We start from the raw sequence: 14,239 nt of genomic DNA on the forward strand, positions 1-14,239 counted from the left end.
CATGTAGTGATGCCCTGTATGAACTGCATACCTTTAGTTTATTTTAACCTAGTTGTTTTTGTCTATTTAGCATGTTGCTGCATTACACCAATATCTCTTTTTATCTAGATATTCTTGAGTATTTCCAGAATATTTTCTCCTCTGGAGTAGACAGATTGTCTGAGTTCAAAGACGGTAACGATGCCTTGACATGTCTGTCTGCTTGTAGACTAGCTTAATATCTGATGCACTGTACCTATACTGTAAGTATGATTATTTCTGTTTTTCAGGTACTGTTAACTACTCTCAGAGACTTATCTATGATGGACTCAATGGACTTTCTGAGTTCAAAGAAGGTAAAGATACATATGAAAGTAGCATGCCTATATTGCTTGTAAATTGTTTTAAACGCTATAAAAAAAAAGTATTTAATACAAAACTACCAATTTATTTGTGCTTTAAGGTACTTTAAACTACTCACAGAGCCTTTTCTATGATGGACTTAGTAAGCTTTCTGAGTTCAAAGAAGGTAAGGGTGTAATTCTGGGCAAGTATATTCAACTATACAGTGAACTGAAAAAGTATTCACAACCCCTGGAAATGTTCCACATTTTGTCATGTTACAACCAAAAATGTAAATTTATTTTATTGGGATTTTATGTGATAGACCAACACAAAGTGTCACATAATTGTGAAGTGGAAGGAAAAATATAAATGGTTTTCCAATATGTTTAAAAATAAATATTTGAAAAGTGTGGCGTGCATTTGTATTCACCCCCCCCCCCCCCCAGTCAATACTTTGTAGAACCACTGTTTGCTGCAATTACAGCTGCAAGTCTTTTTGGGTATGTCTCTGCCAGCTTTGCACAGCTAATGAGTGAAATGTTTGCCCATTCTTTGCAAAATAGCTCTGGCTCTGTCAGATTGGATCTGTGAACTGCAATTTTCAAGTACCTGCTGAAGAAAAGCATCCCCACAACATGAAGAGAAGAAAAGAACAGCTGCACACCAAAGGAACATTCCAACGTGTTTATTCCAAAATATCAAATGGCAGCCAACAAGGCAGAGTGTTGGCTGCCACCAAGGTCAGTGTGAAATGTATCAGCTCCTGGGTTTGGGCACGCTGTCTTTTGCTATTTTGGAAAAAAACACATTGGAACTTTCCTTTGGTGTGCAGCTGTTCTTGTCTTCTCATTGATCATCGGTGGCAAGCAATGGCTTGCACCCAGCAAACCTGGACTGCAGTGATTGCTCACCTGGAGCTGCGTTTTCCTTCCTTGAACATCCCCACAACATGATGCTGCTATCACCATGTTTTACGATGGGGATGGTGTGTTCAGGGTGATGTGCAGTGTTAGTTTTCTGCCACACATAGTGTTTTGCTTTTAGGTCAAAAATTTCAATGTTGGTCTCATTTGACCAGAGCACCTTCTTCCACATGTTTGTTATGTCTCCCACATGGCTTCTGGCAAACTGGAAACAGGACTTCTTATGACTTTCTTTCAACAATGGTTTTCTTCTTGCCACTCTTCCATAAGGGCCAGATTTGTGGAGTGCAAGACCAATAGTTGTCCTGTGGACAGATTCACCTACCTGAGCTGTAGATCTCTGCATCTCCTCCAGCATTACTATGGGTCTCTTGGCTGCTTCTCTGATGAATGCTCTCTTTGCCTGGCCCGTCAGTTTAGGTGGACAGCCATATCTTGGTAGGTTTGCAGTTGTGTCATACTCCTTTTTCAGGAGATGGATTGAACAGTGCTCCATGAGATGTTCAAAGCTTGGGATATTTTTTTTATAACCGAACCCTACTTTAAAATTATCCACGACATGGCCTTCATGATACGGTTTGTTCACTAGGGTTCTCTAACAAACCTCTGAGAGCTTCACAGAACAGCTGTAGTTATACTGAGATTAAAGTACACACAGGTGGACTATTTTTACTACTTAGCTGACCTCTGAAGGCAATTAATTCCACTAGATTTTAGTTAGGGGTATCAGAGTGACGGGGCCAAATGCAAATGCAGGCCACACTTTTCAGATTTAATTTGTAAAAAAATTGGAAAAACAGTTATTATTTTTCTTCCACTTCACAATTATGTACCACTTTGTGTTGGTCTGTCACATAAAATCCCAATAAAATGCATTTATGTTTTTGGTTATAACATGACATGTGTAGGGTATGAATACTTTTTCAAGACACACTAGTATTGTACTTCATGTCTTCTTAATCAATAAAAAATAAATAGAAATGCAAAATTATAAAATTACCCACCTCCCTGTCTCCTTCTAGGAACTTTTAACTACTCACAGGCTCTCCTCTATAATGGACTCAGTAGTCTTTCTGGCATTAAAGAAGGTAAAATATTCTGCATTTCAAATAATTTCCTTTCTCTTTGTTTTTGTTTTTCCCTGAATACAATTGCATCTCCTCTTTCAGGCACTATAAACTATTCCCAGAGTCTGTTATATGATGGACTTAATAGACTTTCTGAGTTTAAAGAAGGTAAAATCACTGCATTGTTAGGCTGTATAAATATAGAATAGTTTAGCTTTTCGTTTGGTTATTTGCAAGCAAACAAATATATATATATATATATATATATATATATATATATATATATATATATATATATATATATATATATATATATATATATATATATATATATATATATATATATATATATAAATACCCCAGTATATACATGGAATGCAACTGTGTATCTTTTTCCAGGAACTGTTAACTATTCCCAGAGTCTCTTATATGATGGACTCAATAGACTTTCTGAGTTTAAAGAAGGTAAAAATGACTGCATTTCTAGGCTGTATTAATAGACAGTAGAATAGTTTAGTTTTTATTTCTGTCAATTGCAAGCAAACAAGAATATGTACAATAAACCAATATATACATGAAATGTAACTGTGTATCTTCTTCCAGGAACTGTTAACTATTCCCAGAGTCTAATCTATGATGGACTCAGCAAAGTTTATGAGTTCAAAGAAGGTAAGTATTTTGCATTGCTAGTTCTGCATATGTGTAATCGCCTTTCTGAAGTTGTAAATATCAGGCATAACAAATTATCATAGTGGAAGCCATTCAAATATAAATGCTATAAACACAATTCTTTTTCTCCTTTTAGGAACTTTAAACTACTTGCAGAGTCTGTTCTATGGTGGACTCGATAGACTTTCTGAATTAAAAGAAGGTGAGATAACTTAATATGACATCACATTTTTACCTGTTGCTTAACCTAACCTATAGTTCTTTATTTTCAAAATGACAAGATTTATATACACACTTATGCATCTCACTGTAATGATTCTCTTTATTATAATGATTGCTTTGATTATCATAACATTACACACAACTTTGCCAACAGCTACTATTAATTTTATCAGGTCTTCTAGAATACTTACAAGACTTTTTCTTTGATGGACTTAATGGGCTTAAGAAGTCTGGAGAAGGTAACTGTATATTTAATACATTTACCAGTCTATCCACCTTTACCTTTTATAATCTTCAGTTGTATCTTTTCTGATGTTCCAATTTGTCTAACAGGTATACCTGTTATTAAAGCATATTTATTCTTTTAGGTCTCCTTGAATACCTGCAGAGTCTCTTCTTTGATGGCATTAATGGACTTAAGCAGTCAAGCGAAGGTAATGATTTTGACCTCAAGTTCAATATAAGTGTTCAAATGTACGCATAACTGTATTCTATAAATAGTGATGGAAGTACCTAATTAGCCTGATAAATTGTGAATCAAAATATTTGATATAAAGCAGAGTTAATCTATTCTCATGAGGTCTGGTTCTGCCTATATCTGACTAATGAATCTTTGGAAAAATGCATTCATCTGACAAAAGGGAAGTAAACAAGTGGCTGAAGAGCTGGTGTAGTAAGGAGGGGTTTGGGTTCCTGGAGGACTTGGCCGACTTCTCAGTCGATAACCGGTACTTTAGAAGGGACGGACTGCAACTAAATGAGGAGGGTGCAGATCAGCTGGGAATAAAGATGGCCAAAAAGTTAGAGGGGTTTTTAAACTAGGTAATGGGGGAGGGTCCAGAGGTAGAGATAATCAGTGCGGAACATATTCCAGAGGGTAGTATTGGGGGCATTAGTGGTAGGTTGACCAAAGCACATAAACCCACGGTAAGTATAGTAGCAAGTCCTAGTTGCAATCTCGGAACACCCAATAAGAGGATAATATGCGACCGGTCTAAACTACGTGTCATGTTCACCAATGCCAGGAGCCTAGCGGACAAGATGGGTGAACTAGAGATATTGTTGTACGAGATGGATTTGGATTTGTGGGAATTTCAGAGACCTGGTTCAACAGCTCTAATGATTGGCTGGCAACCATTCAAGGGTATACCCTTTATCGCAAGGATAGAGAGGGTAAAAAAAGGGGGGGGGGTGTATCTATATACCAAGAATAATGTACAAGTGAATGTGAGAGATTACATCACTAAGGGATCACGGGAGGAGGTGGAATCCTTATTGGTAGAGCTCCAAAGGGATAAAGCTAAGGGGAAAATAATACTGGGAGTATTCTATAGGCCCCCTAACCTGAGGGAGGAAGGGGAGACAGATCTCCTATCACAATTTGGATTAGAAGCAAGGATGGGAAGTGTTATCATAACGGGAGATTTTAACTATCCAGACGTAGACTGGACGGAGGGAACCACACATTCATCTAAGGCTCGCCAGTTCCTAAACGTCATGCAGGACAATTTTATGGGTCACATGGTAGATGCACCAACTAGAAATAAAGTTACTGGATCTACTGATTACCAACAATACAGACCTGATCAGGAATGTGGAAATACGGGGCAATTTAGGTAACAGCGATCACAGGTCAATTGGCTTCAGTAAAAGTCACACAAATAGGAAACATAAGGGGAATACAAAGACACTGAATTTCAAAAGAGCCAACTTCCCTAAACTACGAGCCTTGCTACAAGGCATAAATTGGGATAACATTTTAGGAACAAAGAACAGGGAGGAGAGATGGGTTTGCTTTAAGAGCATATTAAATAAGTACATTGGCCAATGCATTCAATTGGGTAATACATTTAAAAGGGCAAACAAAAGTCCTGGATGGCTAAACTCCAATGTAAAAATGCATATAAAAGTAAAGGAGGAGGCCTTCAAAAAATCCTTTGTTGAGGATGATCATCAGCATTCAACTTTATAAAGACTGCAACAAGGAATGTAAGGGTGCAATAAGGGCGGCTAAGATAGAACATGAAAGACACATAGCGGAGGAGAGCAAAAAAATCTCATGAAATTCTTTAAGTATGTAAACCGTAAAAAAGGGAGGACAGACCATATTGGCCCCATAAAGAATGAGGAAGGACGTCTGGTTACAAAGGATGTGGAGATGGCAAAGTTATTGAATTTATTCTTCTCCTCATTCTTCACGAGGGAATCGGGGAGCTTCAGTAACCAAAACTACAGAGTTTATCCTCATGACACATCACAGAAAGCACCTCCATGGTTAACAGAGGACAGAATTAAAATTAGATTTGGGAAATTTAACATTAATAAATCACCGGGACCAGATGGCTTGCACCCGAGGGTACTTAGGGAACTCAGTCAAGTAATTGCCAGACCATTGTTCCCTATTTTTACTGACAGTCTACTGACTTTAATGGTACCGACTGATTGGAGAAAAGCCAATGTAGCACCAATATTTAACAAGGGCCCAAAATACATCCCTGGGAATTACAGACCAGTTTGCCTAACATCAATAGTATGTAAACTCTTGGAGGGGATGATAAGGGACTATATACAAGATTTTAGTAATGAGAACCGTATCATTAGCAGTAATCAGCATGGATTTATGAAGAATCATTCTTGCAAACCAATCTATTAACCTTCTATGAGGAGGTGAGTTGCCATCTAGATTAAGGGATGCCCATGGACGTGGTGTATCTGGATTTTGCAAAAGGATTTGACACAGTTCCCCATAAACATTTACTGTACAAAATAAGGTCCATTGGCATGGACCATAGGGTGAATACATGGATTGAAAACTGATACAAGGGAGAGTTCAGAGGGTGGTTATAAATGGGGAGTACTCGGAAAGGGTGGGTAGTGGGCAGGGTGGGTAGTGGGCTCCCCCAGGATTCTGTGCTGAGACCAATCCTATTTAATTTGTTCATAAACGACCTGCAGGATGAGGTAAACAGTTCAATCTCTGTATTTGTGGATGATACTAAGCTAAGCAGGGCAATAACTTCTCCGCAGGATGTGGAAACCTTGCAAAAAGATCTAATCAAATTAATGGGGTGGGCAACTACATGGCAAATGAGGTTCAATGTAGAAAAATGTAACATAATGCATTTGGGTGGCAAAAATATGAATGCAATCTATACACTGGGGGAAAACCTCTGGGTGAAGATGGAAAAGGACCTTGGGGTCCTAGTAGATGATAGACTCAGCAATGGCATGCAATGTCAAGCTGCTGCTAACAAAGCAAACAGAATATTGGCATGCATTAAAAAGGGATCAAATCCAGAGATAAAATGTTAATTATTCCGTTCTAAACTACTCTGGTCCGGCCGCACCTAGAGTATGCTATCCAGTTCTGGGCGCCAGTCCACAGGAAGGATGTACTGGAAATGGAGCAAGTACAAAGAAGGGCAACAAAGCTAATAAAGGGTCTGGAGGATATTAGTTATGAGAAAAGGTTGTGAGCACTGAACTTGTTCTCTCTGGAGAAGAGACGCTTGAGAGGTGATATGATTTCAATATCCAAATACCATACCGGTGATGGGTGACTGTGGATAAAACTTTTTCGCGAAAGGGAATTTAACAAGACATGTGGCCACTCATTAAAATTAGAAGAAAAGAGGTTTAACCTTAAACTACGTAGAGGGTTCTTTACTGTAAGAGAGGCAAGGATGTGGAATTCCCTTCCACAGGCAGTGGTCTCAGTGGGGAGCATCTATAGTTTCAAGAAACTACTAGATAAGCACCTGAATGACTGCAACATACAGGGATATACAATGTAGTACTGACATATAATCACACACATGGGTTGGACTTGATGGACTTGTGTCTTTTTTCAACCTCACCTACTATGTAACTATGTATAAAAAAAATAACTTTTATTTCCCATTTACAATCAAGCCAAGTTGAGGTACATTTCTTTCTTCTCATTTGTATATACCTGACTTTGTCCATTAATTATAACCCCCAAACCCCCTGTTTTCCCACAAGTGCAGGTGGCCTGGTAAAATACTTGCCTCCCAATTCCAGTGATGTTCATTGTATGGCACTACACAGTCTTTTCAAGAAAGATATCCCGATAAGGTTGTCTTTCTGTTGTGCACTCTTAAAGTGATTGTAAGGGTAAAAATATGAGTTTTTTTTTTTAAATAGCAAACATTTTATAATTATTTCCTCTGTCCAATGGTTTTGCACAGAGTATCCCCGATCTTCTTCTCAGGTCTCCAGGTCTCTCAGGTCTCCAGCCAGTGCTCCTCACTTCTCCCCCTTGCTGATTGCGCCCATATAGGCTTGCTATGGAGGTGCTCATGCAGACTCACTCCTGAACTGAATTCTATGTGTCCATTGACATACACAGTGCGATTCTGCTTTTCCCCCTGCTCCTGCCTCACTGGCTGCATCTGAGCCAGTGAGGAGCAAGGAGAGAGCAGTGATTCTGCTCTCCTGCACAGTGCTGGATCGATATTGGGATCAGGTAAGTAGTGTAAAGGGTGGGGCCTGGAGGAAGAGCTGCACACAAAAGGTCCTTTACCTTAATGCATACAATGAACCACATTTAGAACCACATTTTGTGTTTTGTGGTCTAAGTTGTCTTGATTTCAGCTATAAAAGAATGAAGAAAGCTACATTAATTCTGCAGGATTATTTTGGTTAGAAGACTGCTATTTACATCTCAGTCACTGCAAAAGTGAATATTTACATCTCTTTGCCATATAAATGAACTATGATCATTACTTCAGTAATTTACAACTGAATACCACAGGATATAGACCTCTCTATGCCCCAAACAATATGTTTAAAGCCTAATTCTGGTTTTAATTGTTGCCTGTGTCACTACTTTTGACATTTCCTCTCACTTCTTGCCCTTGTGACACCAAACGAAACCCCTAGGTCTCTGTATCTAGTTAAGTATCTAGTTTCTGTCCCGTTGAGCATGCCATTGTGATGCGGACAGGAAAAGAGTCCTAAACAAGTTGGGTCACAAGCAACAATAAATCCAGACTGACGTTCAAACACATTCCCACTCTATCCAAAATGGGAAAAAAAATCAGCTGGAGTTAGGCTTTATTAACATAACCCTTTTATGTTTTTGTTAAAGATACATAAGGTCAAGTGTAAGTGCAATTCTTTTTTGTGGAGGAAAAAAAAAGTCCACAAAAAAATATTTGTCACTTTAACTAGTGATCACAAAGTTAAAATCTGACTCTAGAAGCTTTTACCTTGTAACCTGTTGGCAGGACATACCTGGTGTCTTGTGGCAGAGGAAGCACTTTCTAGAACACTTTGGTTTCTAGAGTCAGCCTGTGCACTAGAGGAGCTGTTCTGCTGAGTTTCTGCAATGGTCTTCACAAAGCTAAATGTCACCACTGTCTCTCTAACCCAAAGAGTGCAACATTTTAAAATAAATGCACCTGGCATAGAAAGCAGTTTGATCATGTCCAGGGGAGGGACCTTCGCTGACACAAGACTGCATTTAGAGCCCCATGGAAGCATGACGCTATGCACCCTGGCTAGGTATGAAATCATGGGCACACTACCAGCTCTAGCAACATCAGACCCAGCTGCCTCTAAGTAGAGAGGTGCACCCAAAAGGAAAATCAAAGGAAATGTCTTTACCATTTGTCAAGAAATCACCTGACACCTATGTAATCCCTAGGTCTAGGAACCCCAAGGAGCTAACTAAAATGAGAAGGTGCCTAAAAAGAACAGACTACACTATCCCCATTTGCCTGAAAACCTGATGAGTTAGACAGAATAGAATAGTAAAATCATGTTATCTGGGTCTCTTTAGAAGTGCCAAAGATCCTAACATCTGTATATGGTTAAAAGTACTACAACTGCTTAGTGAACTGGGGCTATGGGGCTATAAAGGTATGTGTTCTGAATTTCTATAAAAACACGTTGAGTAAGGAATAGAAAGATAAAGTAGCTTAGAAAGATAAAGTGGCATTTGTAAATCATTTACACAGAACTTGTGAAATCTGGCAATACATGTACTGCACACACTTTATGGGTACCTGAAATGAGATGTCATATACTGTATTTGGCAACCATTAATTGATGATAGAATCATGTACTAGAAGAAAAAGAATGGAGCTTCAGTTTAAAGCTTATGAAAAAGCTAGTTGGGTGGTTGTCTTTGGCATCATGCTTTCTAAATAAGGGACCAAGATCAAGTTTGCCCAAAAAGAGCAAAGCTGACATAAAGCCAAAACATTTGACATTTGTGTAAGTACTGTAGCTGAGAAAGCATGCAAGCTATTCAGCTGGCATGCTCAAAAGTCTGCAATGACAGCTTACATTTTCTCAGTACAGGTTTCTTTTCTTTTTTTTTGTGCAGATTTTTTCGTAACCTTGGTTTTAGTATGGTTGTTGAAAAAAAAGGTGTTGTAAAAAATAGCCAGAAGGAAGATAGCGAATTTTAAACTATCTCCTAAAATTTTCATGTACTTTTCCAAAAACTATTTTTGTGTTAAAAGGAAATTAATTTGTTTTTGGATAGTTATGTTTAAATGCTTAATAACTATCTTGTTTTCCAGATCTTTTTAGCTACTTCCAAAGCCTTATCTATGATGGACTTAATAACTATGGACTTCCTTTCTTCACCTCGGCCTACAGTCAGGAGAAATACTCTAGCCATTCCGAGGCTGATGAGATGAAGACTGGAGCAGTGGAAAACTAAAAAACATACCAGATATATATTCTTGGAATCTTTTATAAAGGACTGTAGTCTTTACAGTCTGTGTCCTAGAAACAGGTCACTAGACAGAGAAAGAATTTTACAGTTTTAAGTGTCATGAGAATAAGATAGGAGAATGACATGTAGGAGGAATGTGTCATGACAAGGGCACATGGTCCTTCATTATGTAACAATGTAAGCCTAGTTATGAAGAACTGACTGCAAACTGCAAAAAAAAGCATGTTCACGTCTTATTGCATTTACTGCTTTGTCAACAGTTAGCACAAGGAAAACCCTAATGTTGACACTCAATATGTTTGTTACATTCAAATTAACATTTCACGTTATTGTGCTAATAGCAGTGACAGGCAATTCATTTTTAATTTTCTAGGCAAACTACATTATGGATTTTCTTGAAACAGGAGCTTGTTTTTATTAAGAGCTGCACCGCTGCAGTTTCAAGTTTACAGGGTAATAAAATGTGGCGGTTAGCATTGACTAAATGGTGCTAAGCTGTTGAACAGTTAATAGCCCATTAATACATGACATCAGCTACTCGTATCTTAAATGAATACCTCTGGGCACATGTCTTAAAGGCCTCTCTTGAGTATTTATAATGTCTATACCAGGCAAATTATGATATTATACTATATTATATTAAACCATGTAAAATTTTCAAGGGATTCACTGGCAAAGAGTGACCAATAATATATCCATCGATACTTGGACAGTAGATAGGAGCTAAAACAATTCTTGTACAGGAATAAATAGACATTTGCATAGTGCATACATATAATAATGCACCTTCACATTCTTTTCTGTCTATATAAGTCCACTACAGTTCGACAATTATATTTTAAATTTGTTGCTAGGATGTATGAATCCCATTTAGACAAACACTCCCTGTAATTATTGTAAAGGTGCATGTGGAGGCAACTACCCTTATTCATTGTCCTTAAACAAAGGCTTGGTAAAGTAGACTGATATAAAAGATTTATTAACGAGAGGCTGGCGTCATGCTGCTGAAGATGTTCTATAACTTTTGTTATATCTTGCCTTTACTAGGCTAATTTAAATATTTTGGTTGTGGCTTTTTACATTTGCTTCAGTAGATTGGTTTCCGTCAGCAATAATTAACAAGCTATATTGTACATAAATATTGGCAAAATGCTTTTTGTAAAGTATCATGTTTGATTTGCTATTATAGACTTTATATGTGATGGTGGTGATGGTTTTTTATGAGTAGTGCTCACTGCACAGAGACTAGATGGGCACAGGGATCCTCTAAGCAAATCTTCTTACTGCCACATTTCCCCATTGTGTTTTATGTTTGTTTAGCTGAGAAATGTGCTGCTGTGAATGTAAAGCAAAATGCTGCTTTGTGAACATGTGCCTTTTGTTGGATATTTAATGCCTTAAGCATAATGACTACATGAGCCTGTTTACAACATAACAGTGTTTTTCAACGCTAAAATAATTTGCAATTCATAGTAAATAGTGGCACTAAACTTAAAAGTGTTTATCCATCAAAAGCAAAGGAACAAGGAAACAAAAGTAGGCAAGAATAAGCAGAGATTGCCATACTATGCATTATAGTGGATAATCTCATTGATGATTTCAAGACTTGATGACTTATATGAACATAATGTCTCCAGGGATTAAACGCAGTCAGGAAAACATCATGCTCATTGGTGCATGTGTCTGCAGCTCTGGCACTAGTATAAATATGTTGGTTGAAAGCTGTAGAGATGTGTAGAATAGCAGTGTCACCAGCTGGGCCACAGTGAGTGAAAGTGACTGAATATGCATTCATGTAAATTAATCTGTTTCCAGACAGCTGCTCTTATTCCTTCTCTTTGACTGCGTCCCAGCAGAGTAAAGTGGGTACCCTCCAGAGTGCTTCCTCTATGCCATTGTCTAAGGCCTGCTCTCATCCCAATACAGTCAACAGTCTAGCAGATTCTAATTGTGAATTTAAAACTAAATGTGCTTCCAACTTCAATCAGCTGTATGACAGGGAAAAGATGAAGATGTCTGCTTATTGTTGTACAGTTCACAAAACAACATAGCATGACAAATTGAATGGTTTTGCATAGAATATGACTAACTTTAGTGTGTTAAGATTCAAAAGAAGAACAATTCTACCTAAATGGAAATACTTTGTTATAGGCGGTGTTGGATATCATTTACTCCTTCACCAATTCCTTAGTGCTGTCGGGGACCCCAGCAGTGAGATTCCTCACTTCCTAATTTTTTCTGATTTTTTAAGACCAACTGGCTTAAATTAATTCTCATACGCTAACATGGCAAGAGTGCAGAACACAGACATACTTTAACATTTTTCCTCTAGTAGATTCCTCTAAGGAAAAAATTGTAAACTCCCAGTAGAGCTGTGTTGGTAAGGACTCTCCCTGCTTGGATCCCACGATAAGTACTCTTCAGAGATTCAAGCCCTGCCCTACTGATTTGGGTAGTGTTACTTTTTAATCAAGAGCAATACTCAGCTCACCACACATGTGAATGTATTCATGTTTTTATGTTAACATAATTTTACATGAAACGAATGGATTGAACAGTATGTGAAGCTAGTAGGTGATATTTTTTATTGTACTTACATGGAAAGTGATCTGTAACTTCATCTGTTTTAGAAACAATTTACAAAGGCAAATCTGTTTAGTAACATTGATTAACTGACTAACTGACTGTTACACAAATTGCAAACTGTATTGCATACTATACATTAACTGAAAGTTCATTTTTGTGTCTGTATCAGGAAATATAATTATGAGCTTCGAGAGCATAGGTTTTCTGACTCAGGATTCAACTATGATACACAAATCCAAAATAATACTGTGGTAAATAGTACCCTTACTCATTACAGACCCAACCAGCTCACAATGTAAGCATAGTGTATGAAATCAAACCTGATTTAGTTTTAATGAAAAAAAGAAAACATCATTTAACTTCAAAGGGCCAAACTGTGGGTCAGAAGTATGTCTAGGGTTCTCAGATGATCATATATAATACAATATTTTCAGACCCTGAGCTGTTGGGTTTTTAGAACAATAACATACAGCCAGTATGAATCATAACATAAAGGATTACAGATAATTGGTTTGGTTGTCCAGAAAAATGGCATTCTGCCATTTATCATCCCTGCAAATTATTGAGTATCACTGCCTTAACTTAGATAACTCTCTTTAAGTGTAAAAAGTGATAAACTATATTGCTGTGATATGGATTATTGTTAAGAAAGCATAAGTAAGTCTACAAAAGATTTATAAAGATGTGTGAAGAAAGTGACAAAATTTGACTGTTCGCTTTTACTGCTATGTGGTATGCTGTCACTTTGATGAGAGCTGAGTTGCTCATAAGAAACCAGTAACAATAGAAACATTGGTGGAACTCCTGCATATGTGAAAAGTGCAATGTATTGATTGCTTATGAAGTCTGCCTATAACCCCTTTATAATCTTTCGTCATTACCGTATTTATTGACATTTTCCACATTGAACTCTTGTCCCCTTCTAGAAATTGTATCTTTAATGGGATGGCTGCAAGGATTGCTGTACATTTTTCTCTGTTAAACTGATATGTCAAAAGAAATCTCTTGACTTGCTCACTTCAAATTCATGCAAATTATGCTGGGGGTTGCAGTGTATTTTCCATGATGTATTACTCTTCTTCATCCTCCTGACTGTCATTTCATTTGGAGATGTTTTGTGAGGCATGTTTACAAAGTGTAGTCTTAAAAGAAACTGCTGCTGTAATTTTTGATTCATAAAATATTTTATTTCTTGCCAAAGTAGTGTGCAACTGGGAAATAAAAATAAACTTGATCTGAGCACTAGAAAAAGCTTTGAAATTTCTTTCAGTGTTGTCTTTTTTTCTCTTTAAAATACTGCAATATCTGTCTATCAATCTATGCATTTATGCATTCATTTATTTTTTCACAGGTGAAATGTATATATGTAAATAAAATCTATTGAAATTTAAAGAAATCGCTGATTAATTTCATATACAATAAGGGAAATGAAGGAGAGGAAACTGTCAAGAAGGTGATTTCCACATGTAAAGGAAGCGAACTGCAACAGGATTAACGAATTTGATTTGCACCTAAAATATACACAACCTATCACCCAGTGTTATTGTGATCAGTGAAACATGCATCCCAGTACACACACTGCACTTCACATATGCAGTATTCACGCCACCTGAAAGATCTGTACTCATTACACATTTCTCACATCCCAGTATCTATGTCCCTAGAGAGATCTCTACACAAACCTCACCTTCTATTATCCTATCATAAGTGGGATCTTCATTCTAGTACACACACCTTAC

At 37.4% G+C, this 14,239-nt stretch overlaps 1 protein-coding gene across 50 annotated transcripts in view; it reads left to right on the forward strand.

Moving 5' to 3' along the window:
* Positions 1-13,764, forward strand: part of TRDN (triadin) — a 1,056,665-nt gene extending 1,042,901 nt beyond the window's left edge. For all 50 annotated transcript variants that reach the window (XM_077486957.1, XM_077486959.1, XM_077486986.1 and 47 more), the window contains 11 exons: positions 109-174; positions 270-335; positions 443-508; positions 2,270-2,335; positions 2,417-2,482; positions 2,714-2,779; positions 2,918-2,983; positions 3,120-3,185; positions 3,379-3,444; positions 3,574-3,639; positions 9,757-13,764. In XM_077486957.1, the coding sequence (XP_077343083.1) occupies positions 109-174; positions 270-335; positions 443-508; positions 2,270-2,335; positions 2,417-2,482; positions 2,714-2,779; positions 2,918-2,983; positions 3,120-3,185; positions 3,379-3,444; positions 3,574-3,639; positions 9,757-9,899 (803 nt within the window). In that variant the 3' untranslated portion in view covers positions 9,900-13,764. The remainder of the gene's footprint in view (positions 1-108; positions 175-269; positions 336-442; positions 509-2,269; positions 2,336-2,416; positions 2,483-2,713; positions 2,780-2,917; positions 2,984-3,119; positions 3,186-3,378; positions 3,445-3,573; positions 3,640-9,756) is intronic.
* The last annotated feature ends 475 nt before the right edge of the window (positions 13,765-14,239 follow it).

The sequence above is a fragment of the Lithobates pipiens genome, unplaced genomic scaffold, assembly GCF_037356315.1.
Source record: "Lithobates pipiens isolate NorthernLeopardFrog02 unplaced genomic scaffold, aLitPip1_a1.2 Scaffold_18, whole genome shotgun sequence".
Taxonomy (NCBI): domain Eukaryota; kingdom Metazoa; phylum Chordata; class Amphibia; order Anura; family Ranidae; genus Lithobates; species Lithobates pipiens.